Source organism: Uloborus diversus, chromosome 2, assembly GCF_026930045.1.
Source record: "Uloborus diversus isolate 005 chromosome 2, Udiv.v.3.1, whole genome shotgun sequence".
NCBI classification, from domain to species: Eukaryota; Metazoa; Arthropoda; class Arachnida; order Araneae; family Uloboridae; genus Uloborus; species Uloborus diversus.
Window position 1 is genome coordinate 96618539 of NC_072732.1, and position 20447 is coordinate 96638985.

At 30.6% G+C, this 20447-nt stretch overlaps 1 protein-coding gene across 1 annotated transcript in view; it reads left to right on the top strand.

Annotated features, from left to right (window-relative positions):
* LOC129217184 (uncharacterized) overlaps nt 1–20447 on the top strand; it is a 51876-nt gene that overhangs the window by 5836 nt on the left and 25593 nt on the right. Inside the window, exons 2-5 of the mRNA XM_054851447.1 lie at nt 4989–5098; nt 7845–7999; nt 10538–10614; nt 15787–15915. Of these exons, the coding sequence (XP_054707422.1) occupies nt 5023–5098; nt 7845–7999; nt 10538–10614; nt 15787–15915 (437 nt within the window). The 5' untranslated portion in view covers nt 4989–5022. The remainder of the gene's footprint in view (nt 1–4988; nt 5099–7844; nt 8000–10537; nt 10615–15786; nt 15916–20447) is intronic.

A 20447-nucleotide genomic window follows, 5' to 3' on the forward strand; every position in this document is an offset into this window, starting at 1 on the left:
AACAAAAATTAGACTGTGCCTTTAAAAAATCACAAAATCAATGTTGTTAATTTTTTTTTTTTTACAAAAATAGAATTTTGCTGCAATACTTTCACATAAGTAGTGAGAAAAAAATCATGGATTGGCTCCGTTATGTGAAAAACATGAAAGTACCTAAATTGCACACCAAAAATAGCTGCAGCAGGTGAAATTCATAAATAAATGGATTTTGTAATCTTTCTCTTAAGAAGTAAAAATATTTAAAGCCAGGTACTTTGCATTTATAGATCAAGTTGGGGAGGAAAATGTAAGATCACTTTTCATCGGAAAATAACTTTTTTTCTCATGGTTGTCTCCAAAGAATTATGAAACCTGCACAAAAGTTTGGAAACATGCAAAAATCTCAGAATCCCCACTATATATTACCTAGTCTTCAATCATGTGCAGTTTAGCTTAAAAAATTACCACAAGAATAGAGTTTGTTTCCATTTACTCTTCTATGCAACTGATCCTGCTCTGGCAGCTTCAGTCAAAAAAGGAAAACTGAAAGTAAACTGAAAAGCTTGAAGGAAAAAAAAGTTTAAAACGTTGTTGACGAATATTTCTTAAGTATATGTTGCTCATAATCAAGTATCCCATTATATTTTGTTGGGCTAATCTCACAAAAATAAATAAATAAATAAAAGTAAATAAATAAATTGAAGATAAGAAAGCGTGATTTTTGAAGAACCCAAAAAGTGGATAGTGTAGTGATTGACAAACACTATATTTTTTTATTTGAAAAAATTCATGTGTTTCTTATTACTGGCTTGCTATCTCAGTTAAATTTAAAATAATTTCAGATTCTGCATCTAGTCTTTGTTTATCTATTTTGCTGTTTCTCTAAACTTGTTTTGTTGAATTGCTACTGACAAATTTCCAAATAAATAAATAAATAAATAAATCTTTTTTTCAAACATGGTTTGAAATATCCTGAAAAAGCAATGTATCCCAATTTTCCTTCCGGGTAATCCCCTTCTTGTCGAAGAAGTTTAAACTTCTCAAAAAATTTAATTTATTTGTTACAAAAGAAATTTTTTATTTTTTAAAAATAATTGTAAAAAAAAACGATTGCGTAAAATAGTTTTATAATCGATACACACAGAAGACGAATCATAAATTCAAAAGCAGAATAGAAGGATCAACAGTCCGGACCCATTTCTTTTTGACCAATCAAGGAACAGCGTAAAATTTGAATGGGGCCCAACTGTTGATCCTTCTATTCTGCTTTTGAATTTATGATTTGTCTTATGGGTATATATATCAATTATAAGACTGCTTCAGTGCTGTAGTTATTCAGTAGTACTAATAACATTCTAAACTACTGGGCTTAATTTTTCCTTTTTAGTTTTTTTGGTTTATATGTAGTCGGGATTTTTTATTTAATTATTTTTGATTTTACACTTTTTAGTTAATTTTCACTGACTCAGTAATTATGATTATAAGACAGGAAACTTTGCAATCTTGTCATTTCATTGAAATAGCTTATATCGTTAGGATTATTAAGTAACTTGCGATTGTCTAAACTACTGATTTTCGCCCTTTAGGGACCTAACTCGGCTCAAAGCTGCATATGTTTGACCTTTAACAAAAGTGCGTTAACTTAAGTCAAGCACAGCTATATAAACAGTCTGTATAACTCATGCTGACGCGAGCTCAGAAATGTCGTCAATCAAATCCCCCCCCCTCGCAAACCTTAAAAAATCCCATCAAGAAAGTACACGTTGCGAAACTCAGTCCCCTGAATCACGACAAATGCAACATGTTAGAGACCAAAATTGACTTAATTCCAATAGTCTTTCACCTACGACAAAGAAAAAAAAAAGCTGTATAGCACTGCGAAAAGAGTATTGCAAAAGTCGGGAATCTGATCTAAATCGAATCAGCAAACTTAGTAAACAAAAAATGCATGCAGCGAAAACAATTCCCGATTGATAATATGGCGACTGGTTGTTGCTGTGGTGGATTTTGATTACTGTCATGTGTTAATTGACACTTGCAAGAGTATGACAAATCGATTGACGTAAGAATCATCAAAATTGGCTAAGGCGTTTAGTCTCTACAACTCCACATAGGAACAAACATATACGTACATAGACTCATAAACACACAACCCGGCTTTGCGTTGCGCATGCACAGTCGGAAGAAAATACAATTCTAAGCTATCTTTTTGGGGTGTTAGGGAAAGGAATAGTAGAATAGAAAACTCTTGAATTGTAGCGCAACACCTAACAAAACCTAAAAACACATTTTAAAGCTTTCTTATGGCAATGTTAGACAAGAGCGAGAAAAGAGAATTTTTTTTCAAAAATTGTTATTTTAGGCTCTGATTGGCCAAATTAGGGAAAAAGAGGCAGGAAAATGGTTTTCCTCTTTAAAACTTTCAAAATTGTTGTCCTTAAAAGATAATTTTTAATAAACTTAGTCTCCGAATGGGAGATCCTGTCAATTTGTCACCCTCAAAAGTTACCACCCAGGACACGAGCCCCTAAATCTAGCACTGCAAACAACAACAAGCGAAATTAAAGAGAGCAGAAGATAAGAAGAAAACTCTATCAGAATTTAGCAGTAAGTTACCAGCCCCAATTCAGGGCTAAGACAGAACTACATGCAATATACCAAACAGCCCGCACATAGAGACTGTAGTTTCGTTCTTATTAGAACTTAGCAGGGGTGCCCATCCCCCTCCCAAATTCAATGGCGCAAATTCCCCCACCCCTTGCAAAAATGTTTCTCAACCCTCTTTCCCTTTTTTATTTTAAGCTCTCTTTTTTATTTTCTCTTTTTTTTTTTAATAAATATTTTTTATTATTTTTTAAAAAATATTTATGCATTTATTTTTAATAATTATTAGAGACGTACCGAGTAGCACTTTGGCTGAGTACCGAGTACTCAGCCTTTCATTACTCGGCCGAGTTACCAAGCACCAATTATGTTTTAAGAAGAACCTCCGACACACATGTGATGAATTTTGAACTTATTGGAATAGTAGTGTAAACCTCCTTGTTCATATAATAGTTTTTAAAACTAAATTCCTGCTGAATGTTAGTTACGTATTATTTTTTTAAAAAAATTTATGTAAAAAATTTTAAAAAAATTAAAAATAAATAAAAGGTATGATTAATCAAGTAGGAATTAAAACAAATTATACCAATCTATTATAGTTCTAGTCCGCCAAACATAAATAATTTTTAAAAACAAATAAAACAAATGTGCAGGAATGCTGCAGACACATGTTTCTGTGTTACAAGGAACATCTTTTTCAGTGCATGAAATGTGAGCTAAAGAATAAAGACGTTCGACAAAAAAAAAACGACTTTTGTCGGATGCCTTTAAATCTACGAGCTCTCATTTTGTGCATTGAAAAAGGAATTCTTTGTAAGGCCAAAACATGTGTCTGCACTGTGCTTTTAATGTTGTTTTATTTCCTTTTATTTTTTAAGCAAAAGTATTTTTATATTTCTTATAACTAATTTTTGTTTGTAGCAAAAATCCATTTTTAATATAAAAATTCCATATTTTCTATACTTACCTTTTTTGCACAATTTTTAATATATAAGTTTTATCAACTTTGTGGACATTAAAATAAAGATTTATTCCATTGAAGCATCACAAACGTCATTATTCTCAAAATTTAAATTTAGCTTGTAAATTTGAATTGTAAATGATAGCAGAATATTATATATATGCTTGCGCTTTTTTTATAAATTTTAATATCTGTCTTGGACAATATTCAATTTTTTGCAACTACTCGGCATTATCTGAGTATCTGATCAAAATTTGTCCGAGTACCAAGTACTCGGCAAATTGGCCGAGTACCGAGAGTTACCGAGTACTCGGTACGTCTCTAATAATTATTGTTATTATTTTATTAGAAAAGTTCTGTGCTACGCCAATGACACCCACACACACACAAACTAAATAAATAAACAAAATAAAATATGAACAGAATAAAGTAAAATTAATAACTTAAACTAAAAATAAATTCATAAATAAATTTAAATAAATAAATAAAAACATTTAAAAAATCCCCCTTCCCCCCGAGGGCACCTTTGCTTCTCAGTCTGGATTATGGAATAACGAAGCTGAAGGCAAATGTCATCTTAATAAGCTGAGAGCGTCAACAAACTGGCAGATAAATTTATCCCACAAGCAAGTGTCCGCAGCATGGTGCGATTCAACTCGTGAATTGAAGGCAAAGCTTGGGTATGAAGCAGTAAGTTACCACTTCTAAGGCAGAACTACATTCAATATACCAGATCCACACACACACACATATCCAGAGATTATCACATCCAGAAACTGCAGTTTCATTCTTATCAGAAAAAATCAAACGTATTTCATTATAGAAACGGTCTTTCAATTATCTAAAAAAAAATTCTGTAGAAGGAAGGCTTTACAACTCAATTGTAATATTTTTTCTTTAAGACGGGCTAATGAGCTGTCAAGGGGGCTTAGCCCCTTTAATTCCGCCCATGGACAAGCAGCTCATTGTATTAACAATATGTATGTGACTTTTTTATTTTGCAATTTTGTAAAAATCTGAAACAGTCAAAAAAAGTTTCCTTTAGTGTATGAAATGAAAGTTTGTAAAACTAAGAATTACTTGTAAAGGTAATTTTTATTGTTAATATAAATTTTAGTCAGATTTTGGACAAAAATTTAGGTTTTTGACTATTGTCGAAAACCATGTCAAAAAGAGTTTTTGACTTGATGGTAAAAACCAGTTAAAAGAGGATAAAACCACCAGGTATCAAAAACTTGCCAACCCTGTTTAGTGTCAGTTATCAACCAAAAGAAGAAAAAAAAGTTTTGGATGCCCCTGCTGCCGAAGTGGTTTTTTCTCATACAAATCTAGATTTTCCCTGCTAAGAAAAACTTCTTTTTTTCTAATACAGCTCTTGATTTTCCTTCCTCTTGAATATTTCATAAAAAAACACTATTTTAAAAATTATTTTCGACTTCCACAGCTGTGTTTTGCTTTGCTGTTGACCTATCAATAAAATGTGGAATTCATTTCACTTGGAGTGTCCTGTGCAAGATGTATGTGAATATCGCCGAAAAAAGAATTCAAAAATTGGTAAGTCGTTAATTGAATAAATGTGTTTCATGAAATCCCAAAAGCAGAATACTACTAAATTTGCGATGTACATCGCAGAACAGATTGCCTGAGCTATAGAAAAATTCTGTTCAAATATGAGAGGAAAACTCAGACAATGTTTTTGCAGAAATTCTAGATTTCTATAGAAACTGCAGATTTTCTACAAATATTTTCTAAGAATTTTGTAGAAATTCCGCAGATTTCTTAAAATTAAAAGAAAATCTGAAATTCTTGCAAATTATGATAATTTGGCAGAAAGCTCGCGAAAAATGTTGAATTCAATAAGTCATTTGCAGGACCTTTAGATTTACTTTGAACATAAAGAAATCTGCAAAATTAATGCAAAATTCAATCTTGAGTTGGAAGATGTTTGTAGAAAATCTGCAGTTTCTGCAGATTTTCTGGTGAAATTTCATATTTTAAATCTGAAAAGATTCTGATTTTTCTATCGTTTTTGGTTCCCCTTTTCCTTATTTTTCCCAATTGATCTTCATCTACTGCAATTTCCTCCATAAACATATGTTTTGGAAACATGCCGACATTGAAACACATCCATCGCTGAAAAATACGTGTCTTGTTTGAGATTTCAATCCTTTTGCATTCTGAAAGAAAAATATTTCAATTTCATAAAAAGTTTTGTAGTGTTTTATTATATGCTCCCTAACTCGCGACTCATTTTATTTATTATTTTAGTAAGTTATTTATTTATTAACATTATTTTAATTACTCCTTCATATGTAAAATTAACCAAAAAAACATGGTTTGACACCTACGTTTGGATTTTAATAAAATTTCATATCTTTGCTCTTTCTGTGCATTTTAGAAAGTATATAAAATATTTTTGGAGAATCTAAATCGGTTTAGGTTCCACAGAAATGCACAGCAACAGGGAAGTTTTAAACATTGAAAAAGAAAAAAAAAAACTCCTCTGAAACAATTTTGATTTAGGGCTCCCGATTTGTGAAACAGGTCACGTTGGTTGCTTTTGTATATAATGCTTGAAGTACGTGCAACTTGGAGAACAATTTTGGTCAGATGATTTTACGTTGCAGCACATTGTCAAGCATTCTGCTTTGGGGCATGAAATTAAAGATCAAGACTATAGATTTTAGACTATAAAATATTTCCCAACAGTGTTTTAAAGTGGTTCCGTTTTGAATATTATTAGTTTCATACAATAACTATAATTCTGAAGGAAGTTCAGATGTGTGTGTGTTTAACTTTGTTTTGTTATATCCAGGAAAGTAAACTAATTGCCAGCTTTAATATTCATCATTTTTTTGTTAAAATGTGTTCAGTTTCACTCAAAGCAGTTAAATGGTATCAGTATAATTATTGTTTTCTAATTGCTGTGTATATTCAGCATGTTCTTTATGCTCAAAGTTTATTTTGTGTTTTTCATATGGTCATTAAATTTGTTCCTGTAGAATCCAATACTTGTTAATGTAAACCTATAATCAGGTCAGATACAAATTACTGTTTTAGGAGGGTCACAAAGGCGAATGACTCGCCCCCCCCCCCCCCCTTCCAACATGAATCAACCTACGATTTTGGATACAAAAAATTTTCTGAAACTGCTTGGCAGCTAATGAAAAGCAACAAAACAGCAAATAAAGCACTTTGTTAAGCATAAAGTTAGTAATTAATTTCATAAGCAATGAGAGGAAGTAATATTTCAAATATTTACTTTAAAAAATAATAAATGAATTGAAAAAAAATTCTGCAATTGTTTGCATTGCATTTTATTCATAAACTGATTGGGCACAATGTGGTCAGATAATATTGCTAACAGTTTAGAGGGAGGAGGGGGGGGGTGACTACAGTAACCAGAAATTTTCTTCCCCAAAATGGAGCACTTTAGAATTTTAGGCAATGGCATGTTTAATGCATATATATAAAAAAACAATCTTTTATGTTTGTGCTTTTAGAAAGTAAATGAACTGCTTAAAAAGAAGAATAGGTACCTTAGTTTTGGATTTTTTTCCTCTCGCACTAGGGTTGTCAGATGAAAATTTTTGAAAATGACCAAAGCATTAGGTACTTAAGATTAACCAAAAGCAGCTGACATGTGTAAGAACGGCACCATGTTTCTTTCATTTTAAAAGCTTCAATGCATAACCGCACTTGAATATTCGTTACACATTCCTTGTTTAGTTACTCACAAAATTTCTAAGGGGACATGTCAATTGCTACTTTGATATTTTTTAAATTTCTCAAATGTGATGTATACAAAAAGCCAAATTGGCTAAGATTTGCCAAATATTGTAACCATTTTCTACACACTGATTAACAAATCATGTGGTTTTGCTCACTTGTTTCGATTGGTTGCTGTTATTTTTTCACTGATGTGACTTACTTGGCCGCTGACCTATATTTTATCATTTGTCCTTCCTCTTTTTTTTTTTCACTTTGCTACTGTAAGTTGTTAATTTTCCGAAAACTGTACATTTCTGCGTCCCGACACAATGTGCAGGGACAATGGGACTGTCCCATTCAAAAAGGGACGTATGTTTTCCTTAGTCATGACTCGTCTTGTATGCGCCACAGCTTATAATACGTTTTTTCCTTTATACGCTTTTATCATACAGTCCCTCCAAAATAATATTAACACTACTTCACTGTAAATGCTTTATGAGGGGTAGTTTTTAAATTATAGAACATATTCAGTTATATTTGATTAGAATTTTCATTCTTCCAATAACTTTTATGATATTTTCTCTTCCAGAGTTATTTCAAGAGTTGATAAGCATTCTTTCCTCAGGAGCAGATATACTCACCCGTGATCATCCCATCTGGACCGAAATAAAAGTATTTAATAATGTACAGTCAAAATATAAAAGGATATTACATTGTGATAAACTTCTGCATCTGATTCAACGTGTAAGTTAATTTTTGCAGTATGGCTGTTTTTCATCTATAACAAGGTTATATGGTTGTATTCGATTTTAATAAATTATTGGAACATATTTAAAGAAAATTATGTTTTAAATTCAAACCCTAAAGATTTTCTTTTTAAAATAATGTGTAATGAAACCTAAAAGATGTTCTTAACATACTGGGATTTCTTTATCTAAATGAATTTTTTTTTATCAGCTATAGCAAAAACCTCCTCACTTCTAACTCAGTGGTGCTCTACCTTTTTTTTTGTGCCTTATATTGTAGTGAGTACAGGCCAGAACACAGTGGAGAAGAAAAATCAATGACCCTGCACAATGGACCACTCCCCCTTAATTGTCTTTAAAAATAAAATTTTGAAAATTTTATGGGGCACGCTCCCATTTTGATCCATGCCGTAAATTAAGTCTTCCATAAAAATTTTAGACTTATAAAATGATTTTTAGAGGGTCGCTACCAAACTTCAAACTTTTGAAAATTCAAAATTTTTTCCATAGTTTGAATAAGTTTTACATTTAATTGATTATTGACTGTATAGATTTGGATTATTTCAAATTGATTTTTCAGTGTTTTCCCTTATTTCTTTAATTTCTCTGTTTTAAACCCTTTCCAGAACTTTTGATGCTTTCCCTTTTCTGTGAACTTTTGCTGAACCCTTTCTGTACAAGTTTCTAAGCATATGTTTTTTAAAAGAATTTTTTCAACATTTGGTTCAGGGTTTGCCGATATATATCAGTAGATATATATCATGATATATATCCAATATTTATTTTGAAAATGTCATGATATTTTGATATTTATTTTTTCAACTGCGGTATTTTCAATATAAAAATTATATTAATCATAGTAATATTGTTCATTTATTTCTAAAAATAACCAAAAAGTTATGTACCATATTTTTATGATGTACTAATACATCATTAATGTTCCAAAGTAGTATAATATTCCTTTTTTATTTAATATTCAGAAAGTTTTTATTAGTAGTTAGTAGCAGTTATGCAACAATTTTAATTCATATTAAAAGTGCGTAATTAAATATTAAACATTGGTCAGAAAAAAAGAGAAAAAATGTCTTATGACTGTGAACCAACTAATGCATTTATTTTTGAATCATATAACTGTGTAAAAGTAGCCAACAGAAGAAAAATGAGTAAAACATCTAATGCTAAATTAACTCTGTTAAAATTGATTAAACTGTTAAATGAAATACTGAGATATAAATAATGAAAGAAACCTTAATTTTAAGTCTACATATTGTAATAACAACATAAGAAAATGAAGAGGATTCATAACATATTTTATAGATTCTAGTTTGTACTGATTGAAAATATCGGATACATATCAAAATATTCAATATTATCAAAGTATCAGATATTTTCGAACCCTGATTTGGTTTCACTCACTTTCACCTCTGTAATCCTTAACACTGAAAACTTGTTTTACTTTTAAACCCTTTTTACTGCAAATCATAATGCAATCAACCACATTTATATTACAATTCATTATAATAATGATAATTTTTATTTCCTGAAAATAACTTCTTTATCCATTGAATATTGAATGAATACCACTCAATATTCGATGTGTAAGTCAGAATTTTTTGTTCAATCCAAACGTTTGCTCCCTCTGAAATCCTTGAAGAACAATTTCTCGTCTACCAAGAATGCGATCCCACTCCCACAAATGACTTATACCTTCTATAACAGCTCCTAAAATTTCTACGATACTGTCTACTAACCCTCATAATCCAAAATGTTATAAGAATATTGTTTAAAATTTAGAATATATAGTATTTTCATTAAAAATGTTTCATTCCTATTCCATAATACCTTAACTTTGTTAGATATTAGCATATTTGAAATTGGTATATTTTTGTAAAAACAAATAAGTTTCAGCTTTTAATAACTAAGTGACCATATAAATTTGCGAAATGGGCGAAAGTTATTAAAAAGAATGATTTTAAAGTAGGAAAATTAGAAAAAATGTACTTGGTGTAAAACAGTAAGTGTTATAAAACATGACACAATTTTTAGATTTATTTCATCTTTCAGTATGTTTTCAGTAAGAGAATTCCAATTAAAATTACTCATTTTTTCTGTATTAAGAGTGTACAGCTATTCATGGTGTCTTTAATATTACATGGCATTTTGAATCATGCATTCGTGTTAAAGTTGGTTTATCTTTTCTATTTACTGTTAAAAAATAGTTACTGCCATGAAATTAATTTAAAATATGTTTCCCATAGTCTTCAAGATATTGTGTATTTTTATGTTAGTGTAACATAATTAATACCTAAAATCCCTTATGTCAATTTAAAAAAAAATCAATTTAAATTTTTTAAATTGGATTTTTTTTTTTTTTGCTTATATAAAAAAAAATCACTGGCAGTGTATACATTGAACCAAATTTCTCACTGCAATTTTTGTATAATGTTATTTTTTTTACAAAAAATAACTTTGTCTTTCTCTGAGCTTAAACTTCTACATTTTATTTGCTTTTTTATTTACTTTTGATTTTGGGCAGGTTGGCCGCTGTTTAAAAAAGATGGTTTTGCTGAATTTATCTAGATCATATTTAGACCTTGCTGAACGATTTATAATGTAAGTAATCATTTCAAAGTACTTTTGAAACTAAGAGATAAAAAATGCATTTTGAAAATTGAATTCAAATCTTTCATTTAATTTTTTTTTCTTCTGTAAATGTGTGTGTGGGGGGGGGGAAACATTGCTATGGGGAAAAAAGTTTTCTTGAATTTAAAATTGACCCCCCTAAAATCATACTGTGCCATATAAAGATATCAGGTGCAAATTTTTTTGAATATTACAAAAATTGTCCAAACTCTAGTTGTTTTTTAAATTTTTAACTCAAATTTCTCGTTCTTACATTGCTTCAAAAACATTGCAAACAACAATAATGAAATAAAAGAGTTAGATTCATTGTTCTTGTTGATACATTCTAAGCTACACATTGCCTCTGTCTGTAGTTGCTACATTATTAATTAAGATATGATTAATTAGTGCAAAAATAATGTTTTTGTAGAAGAAACATGTACTAAAACATCTATTACGGGCGCAAATAAATGATTATTTGTTTGTGTTTGGTGTGTATGTCATCTTGTACAGGCCATATCTAATACAAGATTGAGTCTTACCTAACTCTTTTCATATACTTTATCCTGTATGTATCAGTGCCTTCACCTAATTTGTTTATAACTTTACCAAAACTCTTCTCTCCATCTCAAACTGCAGCAACCATTTCAAACTCAGGCGCATCTTGCTGCAGTGGGTTATCTAATGACTCTGTATTTATTGCAGATATATTACATAATAACAGTTCTAACATCATCAACAGTTGCAGTAACATCTTTAACTTAATAGCCATTTAGGACCTATTAATTAGTCATAACTGTATCTTGACTTTGCTTCATTTTTCACTATTTTTACCAGTAATTTCAGAACTTGACCTTATTCACCATCATGTGTTATTTGCTTTATAATTTACACAATTTCTTCATAATTAGTTGGAATAATACCCCCATATTTAATTCTTTCTTTATTTTTTGCTAAGCAATTTTTTACATGTATTATCTGCACCTGTCATTGTCTGCGCTATGTACACTGTTTGAAATGATCTGTTTTTGAGTTGAGTTCAAAATTATTTTAAGTTCCACTATTTCTCTTTTCATTTTTTTCAACTTTTTATTTTCCCATCGATTAATCACGAAACACAAAGTCATATAAATATGAAATTATTAGTTTCTCTGAAACCCCAACAAACCCACATATTCCAGAATCACTGATAATCTTTTCATTTTTTTTTTTTTTTTTAGGTTCTTAATGCGACCAGCATTTACTTAGAATAACATTTTTGTTTTTTGATCATTATTAAAAATTTTCATTAAATACCTTTTGTATTCTATATTGAGGGAGTGTTACTATACCAAAAAGTTTTTTTGCCACGTGTTCGCCATTTGTTTTTATTCCTCTTGTCAATCATTTGTTCATATGTTCATACAATTTGTCGAACTTCTTTTTAATCGTAAATTATGAAGATGGGAAGCAATCACTGGCATTTCAAACATCAATTAATTCTATTGCTTAGTTGCATTTTATATTATCAGGTTTTCACTTTTAGTTCGTGATATATCTCACTGCAAAACTTCTGCATTAGTTTGCAACTGCGATTTATTAACATTAAATGGGAACTGATGTGATATACCCCACCCTTGGCGACTTTTTCCTGTTGGCGCCAAGAAAGCGTCGCCAAGAAAACGATGTATGACGACATATGTCATACATCGTTCTTAGCGATGCTTTTTTAGCGCCAACAGGAAAAAATCAGATAAAAAAACATGATCAAAGCACTTCAGAACACAATATATATAAAACCAACATAAAAGCACAACAAAAAACATCACGAATATATGCTTCAAAAATGTACAGGGCCGGGATTTTTTGTAAGCATATTAAAATACAATGAAATAAATTATTGTATTAATTACAAGTCGAAATTAATGCATTAATTTTTTTTTTCATCATTTCTTTGGGATACGAGCCCGAGGTCTCATAGTACTTTCGTAATGAGACCTTGGCTCGCCGGCCCTGCCTCGGTCTCATTACGAAAGTACTATGAGACCTCGGGCTCGCCAGGACTTCGCTCCGCTCGGTCCGTTATCCCTCCGACTGTTAATATACATTACAGTCGGAGTATGGTCACAATTATGTATATTTATGTATATTATGCATATTCATGTGTATGTACACCCAAGGGTGGCTCCTTCCGTTCAGTGTACAATAATGACACAGTTTTAAGTGTGAAATATGCACCATTATTGTGCAGATTTATTAATAAAATTCAGCATTTTTAAGAGTACAACCGAAAGAACTTTCAATTGTTAACATAAAATTCAGTACCTAAAGGAGGCACGTTAATGTCTAAATAATTCGTGGCATCGATAAGAATTAACTTTTAGAACAAAATAACCGAACTATTTTTGTAAAATTAATTAACATACAGTAAAAATGAAGTTAAAAGCTACAAGAACCCCCCAAGGATTTGTAAAAAACAAAGAATTTCCGAAGTGAGAATTTTTTGTGAATTCTAAAATAAAGAACTTACCTTTTTATGGTATAAATCCTCACACTCAGTCCAAAACAAAACATCATCTGACAATGGCGCGTTACAGATACACACCACGTTGGAGTTAACTTTTAATTAACCTTCAAGTTTGAAGAAACTGGCATTTTCTAATGTTTTTACTTCAAAACACAACTACTGAATCTAAACTAACACAAAATAAGCATTCCTGTAAGGTATATTGCACAAAACAACACGTATCTCTCCTGCGTAAAACCAAGTAAAGAACCCAAGTAAACAAGTTCGAACAAGTTTGCCTTCGCGTTGCCAACCACAAGTTAGTTTCACCAGGGATGTCATGCTTAAAAATTTATCGCCTCATTGGCGAGAAAAATATTTCAATTTTGTGCAAAAAATCTGATGTCGCCAAATGGGGGGGGGGGGGGGGGGGGTATATCACATCTGTACCATTAAATGCATCATCTTCAGTCTGCATTATTTGAGACTTCAATCCAGGGATGATAGTGGACTCAAGTAAAATTTTCTGAAGACGGTATGACATGTTTGGAAACTGTGAGGAAGTTCGACCCCCCCCCCCCCCATTTCCCGGAAAAACTCTTCAAATATGCATACAAAAATCATTGATAAAAACCATTTTAAAAGTTTTTTTTTTTTAAATAATTTTTCAGTTTTAGAATGTGTTGTTAGCAGCCTAAAATTTTCAGAAACGGCCACCCAAAATTTTTGGATCATTAACACCCGTGCTTCAATTGTATAATATTACGCTTATTTATTGGAAATTCTATCTATAAAACAGAGAAAACTATAAGAATTGGCATTCTACTCTTAGTTGATAAAAATATTCCAAATAATTCAGATGGCGTGAAATGGACAGAAAATACATTGCATGTACTACTGGTACCTTAGGAGCTGTTAACATACTTTTTCTAACAAACACATCATATCCTCTATAAAAGTGTACAAAAATCTTATTTTCCATTTCTATTAAATAAACAATTTTGTACCCCAAAATAATTTATTAAAATGTTAATTTAACTAATATCTACTATAATTTGTATTGAAAGTATGTTTCACCTATAGAAGAGCTTAAATTTATCAAAATAAATGCTTTGAATGAAAACAATCTAGCTACTTCACTCAATCTTAATTCTTTTTTATCAATTTTTTACTATTAAAACTACCACTTAGTAAATCTTGATCAGGAATGTCTTCATTACATTTGAGTTAAAAAGACTAGTTATGTTTAATGCTACTAGAGCTGATGTTTTTTTAAACTGATTTGAGCAAATTGATAGCACTTCAGGCCAGAACAAAAGGACTAAAACAGGAAGTATTGTGCTTCCACCTATGACTGAAGCAAGTAAAATAAATTTTGTATGTCCCAAATTAAGTACATCAGTAAAAGATATTTTTGATGAGAAATATTAATAAAATAAAAAATTATGAATATTGATTTCATTCTCTCGTTACCCAATGTAATGGCATACCATACAAAACAAGTTTATGGCTAGAGTACTCAATTTTGGGGATACAGAAAAAATAATATTGTTTTTGTGATCAGTAAAACATTTCTAATGAGACAGGGAGGGGGGTTCAATTTGAAATTTAAAAAACTTAGACAATGCCCCCCCCCCCCCCCTATATAAAGCTTGGTTCAAAATCACGTGAAAATAGTTTAGTAGGTAATAATATACAGAGAAACTTCTCTCGAGCATCCACTGTCCGATCCTGCAAAAAGTGGTCATTATTGAAGGTTGGTCGCTCTTAGAGGTTGATTTTGAACATGCCAGGAACAATTAATAGCACCAATAGAAATCAATTATATTCTGCTTATAGTATATTAAAATCATTGTTACAAAATCATGTTTAAATAGTGAGGCTAAATTTTTTCTTTTTTAGTATTTTATACAAAATATACTTGCAAGATTTTTCTATTTAGGAATTAATTCGCTTTAAAATGTGAGAAAAGAATTGCAAGGCAGATTCTTAGTTCTTTTTAAACAACTTTTGTTTTTAGTTTAACTTTTAGCTGCCATATAAATAAATAGTTTCCTAATCATTAATGCAATCTGAGAGCAATTTTCAGACTATTTCTAAAATATTCAAATGAGCTAAAAATTGACTGACCACTCGAATGACATAGGTATGCCCCTGTTCTATTCATCGGCAACCAATAAAATTTCAAGAAACCAGGACTGCCCTGTGCCCAACAGGAGGGAGGTGGAGGGGGGGGGGGGGAGGTCATGGCATAGGTTGCTCCATTTAAATTTTTAGGGATTTTTTTCTGGAGGGTCTTTGGGATTGTGAGAGGGAGTGTGCCGTTGCTCTTGGGAGACAGGGAAGGCTCCCTTGAAGAAGCAGCCTTTTGGAAGACTATGCCCTTGTCCCAAAAATTGTGGACATACACCTAACCTGTCTCGAGACAACACATGTCACCTTAGCTTTCCATGGGTGCAACCCCCCCCCCTATTTTGTAATTCACTGACCACTTAATAAATTTATTTTAATCCTCTTGAAGTCTCCCTTGAGGGACCCCCCCCCCCCTCGAAAATAAATACATTATCTTGATGATAGTGCAACCACTTTGGCTAAGGAGGTTTGAATAAATAGTGACACATTTTTGTTGAATTTTATAATGTGGAACTATATTCTTTTTGTTTTCTGTTATTTTTCAGTGCTCTTCAAGATCCAAAAGCTGTTGTACAATTGCCTTCACGACAACAACTGGAGTACATTCTCCTTCGCACTCAAGCAACATCTAAACTCATTTGTGAAGCTTTAGAATATTCTAGGGAAACATTTTGGTATGTTATTGTTTATCTGTGTGCTTTGTATTTCTAACCAAGTAACATAGAAGAAGTTAACTCAACTCTGTAAAGCTTTTGAAGTGAAGTTTTAGGATTAAAAGCAGGGTTTGGTTTCAGACTGTCCGAAACTGGTTTAGGACAGGATAAGTGGTTTTTACCGTCCAAAACTGTCTTAAACTGTTCAAATATATGCTAAAGCTAAAGGGGTGTGATCTGATCAATTCATATTTACAGAAATATTCCTAATGTACAAATATAAGCTTCAATTAATGAGTATTTGATAATATTTCTCTCTGAAATGTTCATTTATAAAATATTTTACCTTAATTGCCACTAACTCCAGTACAAAAAAGATTCCTTGTTAAGAGTTGATGGAGTCATGAAAGGAAATTCACAACACTACCAAGGCTACTGTTTTCAGTTCCATTTGTAACTCAAAGGAATGTTATTAAATATTTTTATATTTAGGCACACAAACACACACAAAAAGCTTAATTTTTAATGGTTTTTGCATATAAGTTTTACATGATGTTTTAACGAAAATTCTTTTTAAAATCATTGAGTAAAAAACAATGAATTGAAGATTAAATATATGCACTAAAATTTTAAAACGTGTGCAATTCCTTATTTAAATTCATATTTTCAGTACTAATACATACAGTGATGTGCCAGCTGCGCTAAACTGCGGCAATCGCCGATTCTGCGCCAAACTGCTCCAAAATACCACCAAATGGACTTTTCTGCGCCAAAATTGGACAAACTTGCGCCTAAAGGGCAATTTTGCATGTAATGTTGCGGTTCCTTTGGTATATTTGGCTGTTTTTGTAAAAATATCATCAAGTTTATGCATTTGAAGCTTGTTTTTACGTTTTTTTGCGCATTTTGAAATCCGATTGCATCCGCTTTTGAAATACTCTATCGATTTAATTTTTTGTATGATTATGTTCCTTTGACTTGAAAAGTTTGTGTTGATCCTTATTTTCAACCTTTCTTATCTTTTGTTTTCAGACTATGAGGACTTGTAAGTTCGTCTTCTTGTCGAAAATATCAATCCAGTTGCATCCAAATTGATTTAAGCAAAAACCATCTGTAAAATTAATATAGTTCACCAGTTTTTAATCTTGGATTTCTTTTTGTTTTGAGACAGAAAATTGATCTTTAATTTTGTTTGGCGACACTTAAGATAGCAAAAATTGATAATTCTAATGCTCTGGCAATGAATATGCGAACATTTCAAGTTTCTCAGATTCAGGCGTTCTTCATATTCTTAGTCCTTCTTAAAATTTTTATTTAATTTTTTTCTTTTCTCACATTTTTCATTTTTTTTTTCACGTGTATTTTCAATTCCGTTTAATACATAATTTCTCAGAATCTTTTTTTTTCATAGTAATTGCATTATTAATTTTGTGATTAAATATCAAAAAGTTAAAAATGAAAGGTATTAATGTTGCCTTTGCTTGATCTTCAGATTTGTAAATCAAGTAGTTCAGTAAATAAACATATATGCCAAAATAATAATAAGAAGAATAATAACAACAGTAACAAGTTCAAATATAAGTAAATATATTACACATACCAAAAAAAAAAAAAAAAAAAAATTAAGTAATAGCTCTTTAAACTCACTTGTAACTTGTTTAAGTAAAGTTTTTAAATTTAACCATTCTGTTATGCTTTTTTTTTTAAAAAAAACCTTTTTGAATGTGTTTTTGAGTTACATTTACAGGTGTCTACCCTTAAAGTGGACTAATAGCTAATTCCTAAACCGTTAAAGATAAGCATATAGTTCCATTTTGAAAAAAAATCATGAAATTGCACAAGGACTCGAAATTCATGAAGTTTTTGTCAAAAATTCAAATTTTGAAAAAGTTACAAAATTTAACTTTTCATACAGTTTCCCAGTCCTAGCAGTAATATTTAGTAAAACATTTCGGACACACTGACATTTACTACTAAAAAAAATCACGCTTCTACGACCAAAATTGACCAAGTTATGAAGTTTTGAAAAATCAGATTTTTTCGGAGATTTTATGACGTCAGCGAGTGAGCTCTCAAGGGCACGTATGCGAATTGTGAAAGTGTGTTAATAGATTTAAATTAATTTTGGTTCTTCTCATCAGGCGGCAATATTAACAGTTGAAAAGACTAAGCAAGTGCTATTTATAAGCTATAATATATATTTATAAGCTTATTTTTAAAAGGCGTGTGGGGGGGGGGTATTGAAGTGGTTTGTCGGTTTGTTTTAAATCCCTCTAATTTCCATCCCCCGAACATCATTAAATAAATGGACTTTTTTTTTTGAAATTCAAATCCAATATTATTTTTAAACAATTATATACTCTTTTTTTTTTTTTTTTTTCAAAATTATTTTTTTTTAATGTCAGGGGATTTTTTAGGCAACTACGAGTTGCGAATTATACTCATTGAACCAAATTTGATGTTGCTCTGATTTTTCAGATTGCCATGACGACGGGTGTTTTTAATATTTATTTAGAGAGAAAAATTGTGGTTGTCATAGTTACAAATCATCTGTGGCTTTATTATATTCATATTTTTTTCAGGGCTTAACTCAAGCAGACTTAACATTTAAAAAAGGGAAAAAAGACTTTTGTGTAAAATTAAGTTTTTCAGAAAAAAAGCACCTAATATAGATGAACTTAAACAGCATACAAATTTCAAGATTACTAGTTCTCATCATTTCAGATTGATCAGAAATAAAAATGCACGACGGTATACGCTATAAATAATCTTTATGATAAGTGTACCGGTGGATATCGGCCATAAAATCTATCTTTATTACCGCATCCTAATCACAACTTCTTTTTTACGGATACACGTCATATTACCTATTCTAGAAAATTAAGTCAAAATTTTATGACGGGTGCAAATTTCTTAGTCATTTCTATTCCATTCCATTTGGAGAGACAAAAAACCCCAACGAATAGGCTTTCGCAATTCGTGAATGCGAAAAACAGAATTTAAATTCAAGATAATTTAAATTATTTTTTTTTTATTATCTTGAATTCAAATTATGTTCCTCGCAACCATGAATTGCAATAGGAGCCTACTTGTTCAGTTTCTTGTTTCTGCAAATGGAGTGGAATGAAAATGAGAAAAAAATTCGCATCTGTCAATTAATTTAGGAAATACAACAAACAATCAAATCAGTTTTTAAAAAAGAATACTGAAAATAAGACTAGCAAGAATATTTCAGTTTAAGAGCACCTAAAGTCTAGCCTTGTTTCAGAAAAAGAATTTATGTTGTAACGAAAGATTCAAGCCACCGCTTATATCGTGTGCACAACTTTTTTTTCTTTCTTGGCCAGAAACTTCCGTTACAACCATTAAATGAAATGCGTAAAAAGAAAAAAACATTTTTTTGCATTACGAAATTATCCTATGCCCTCTGAAATACCATAACAAAAGTTCTAAATAATTCAAACTTTTATGATTTTCCCTTTCTTTTAAAAAAACTTTTTTTCGTTCATCAAAACACAGTAACTTTAAATGCAGAGATAACCTTTTGCACAAATTTGAGTTTCAATACCTTTTTTAAAATCAAATTCTCATATAGGAATTAGATATTATTGAAACAAAATGACAAACAAATAAAGATTTTTAAAAAACCTTTTAATGATAAATATATCTTTGAACTTATAAATAGTCCTTGAAAAATCTTTTCAATAATTGATAATGCTTACTAATAAAAAAAATAATAATTCCTAATGACAAGAATCAAAATTAATTTTAACCTATTAACACACTTTGTCAATTCGCATATGTGCCCTTAAGAGCTCACACAATGACGTCATAATATCTTCAAAAATAGTGATTTTTCAAAACTTCATAACTCCGCCAATTTTGGTCGTAGAAGAGTTATTTTTTTTAGTTGTAAATGTTAGTGTGTCGGGAATGTTTTACTAAATATCATTGCTAGGACTGGGGGCCTGTATAAAAAGTTAAATTTTGTAACTTTTACAAAATTTAAATTTTTGATAAAAATTTCATGAATTTCGAGTCTTTGCACAATTTAAAGATTTTTTCCAAATGGAACTATACGCTTATCTTTAACGGTTTAGGAATTATCTATTAGTCCACTTTAAGGATGGACATCCTGTATATAACTTATGTCATTTACATGTATATATAAACATAAAAGCCAACGTCTCTGTGTGTGAAATATATTAGGGCTCAAAAGTTGTATTGTCCAACATGCCCGGGGCATGTAAAAATTCCGATCAGTAATAAATCTTTTACTCTTACATGCCCGACTGGGCATGCAATTATTATAATTTATATAAGTATTGATAATTTTTTAATGACGACTTATTGTGTATTATTTATTTAAACTTTTTTTTAAAAATGTTTTACATTGAAATAATTCATGATTCAGATATAAAGCTTTGAATTTAGTTTTTTGTCTGATTAATACTATATGACAAATTCAAATATTTTTGTTATATAATACAATAATAAAACTGAGCATGTAAAAATTTTATTCGGGTGTGTATTTTTTAGACAAACTTGCTCGG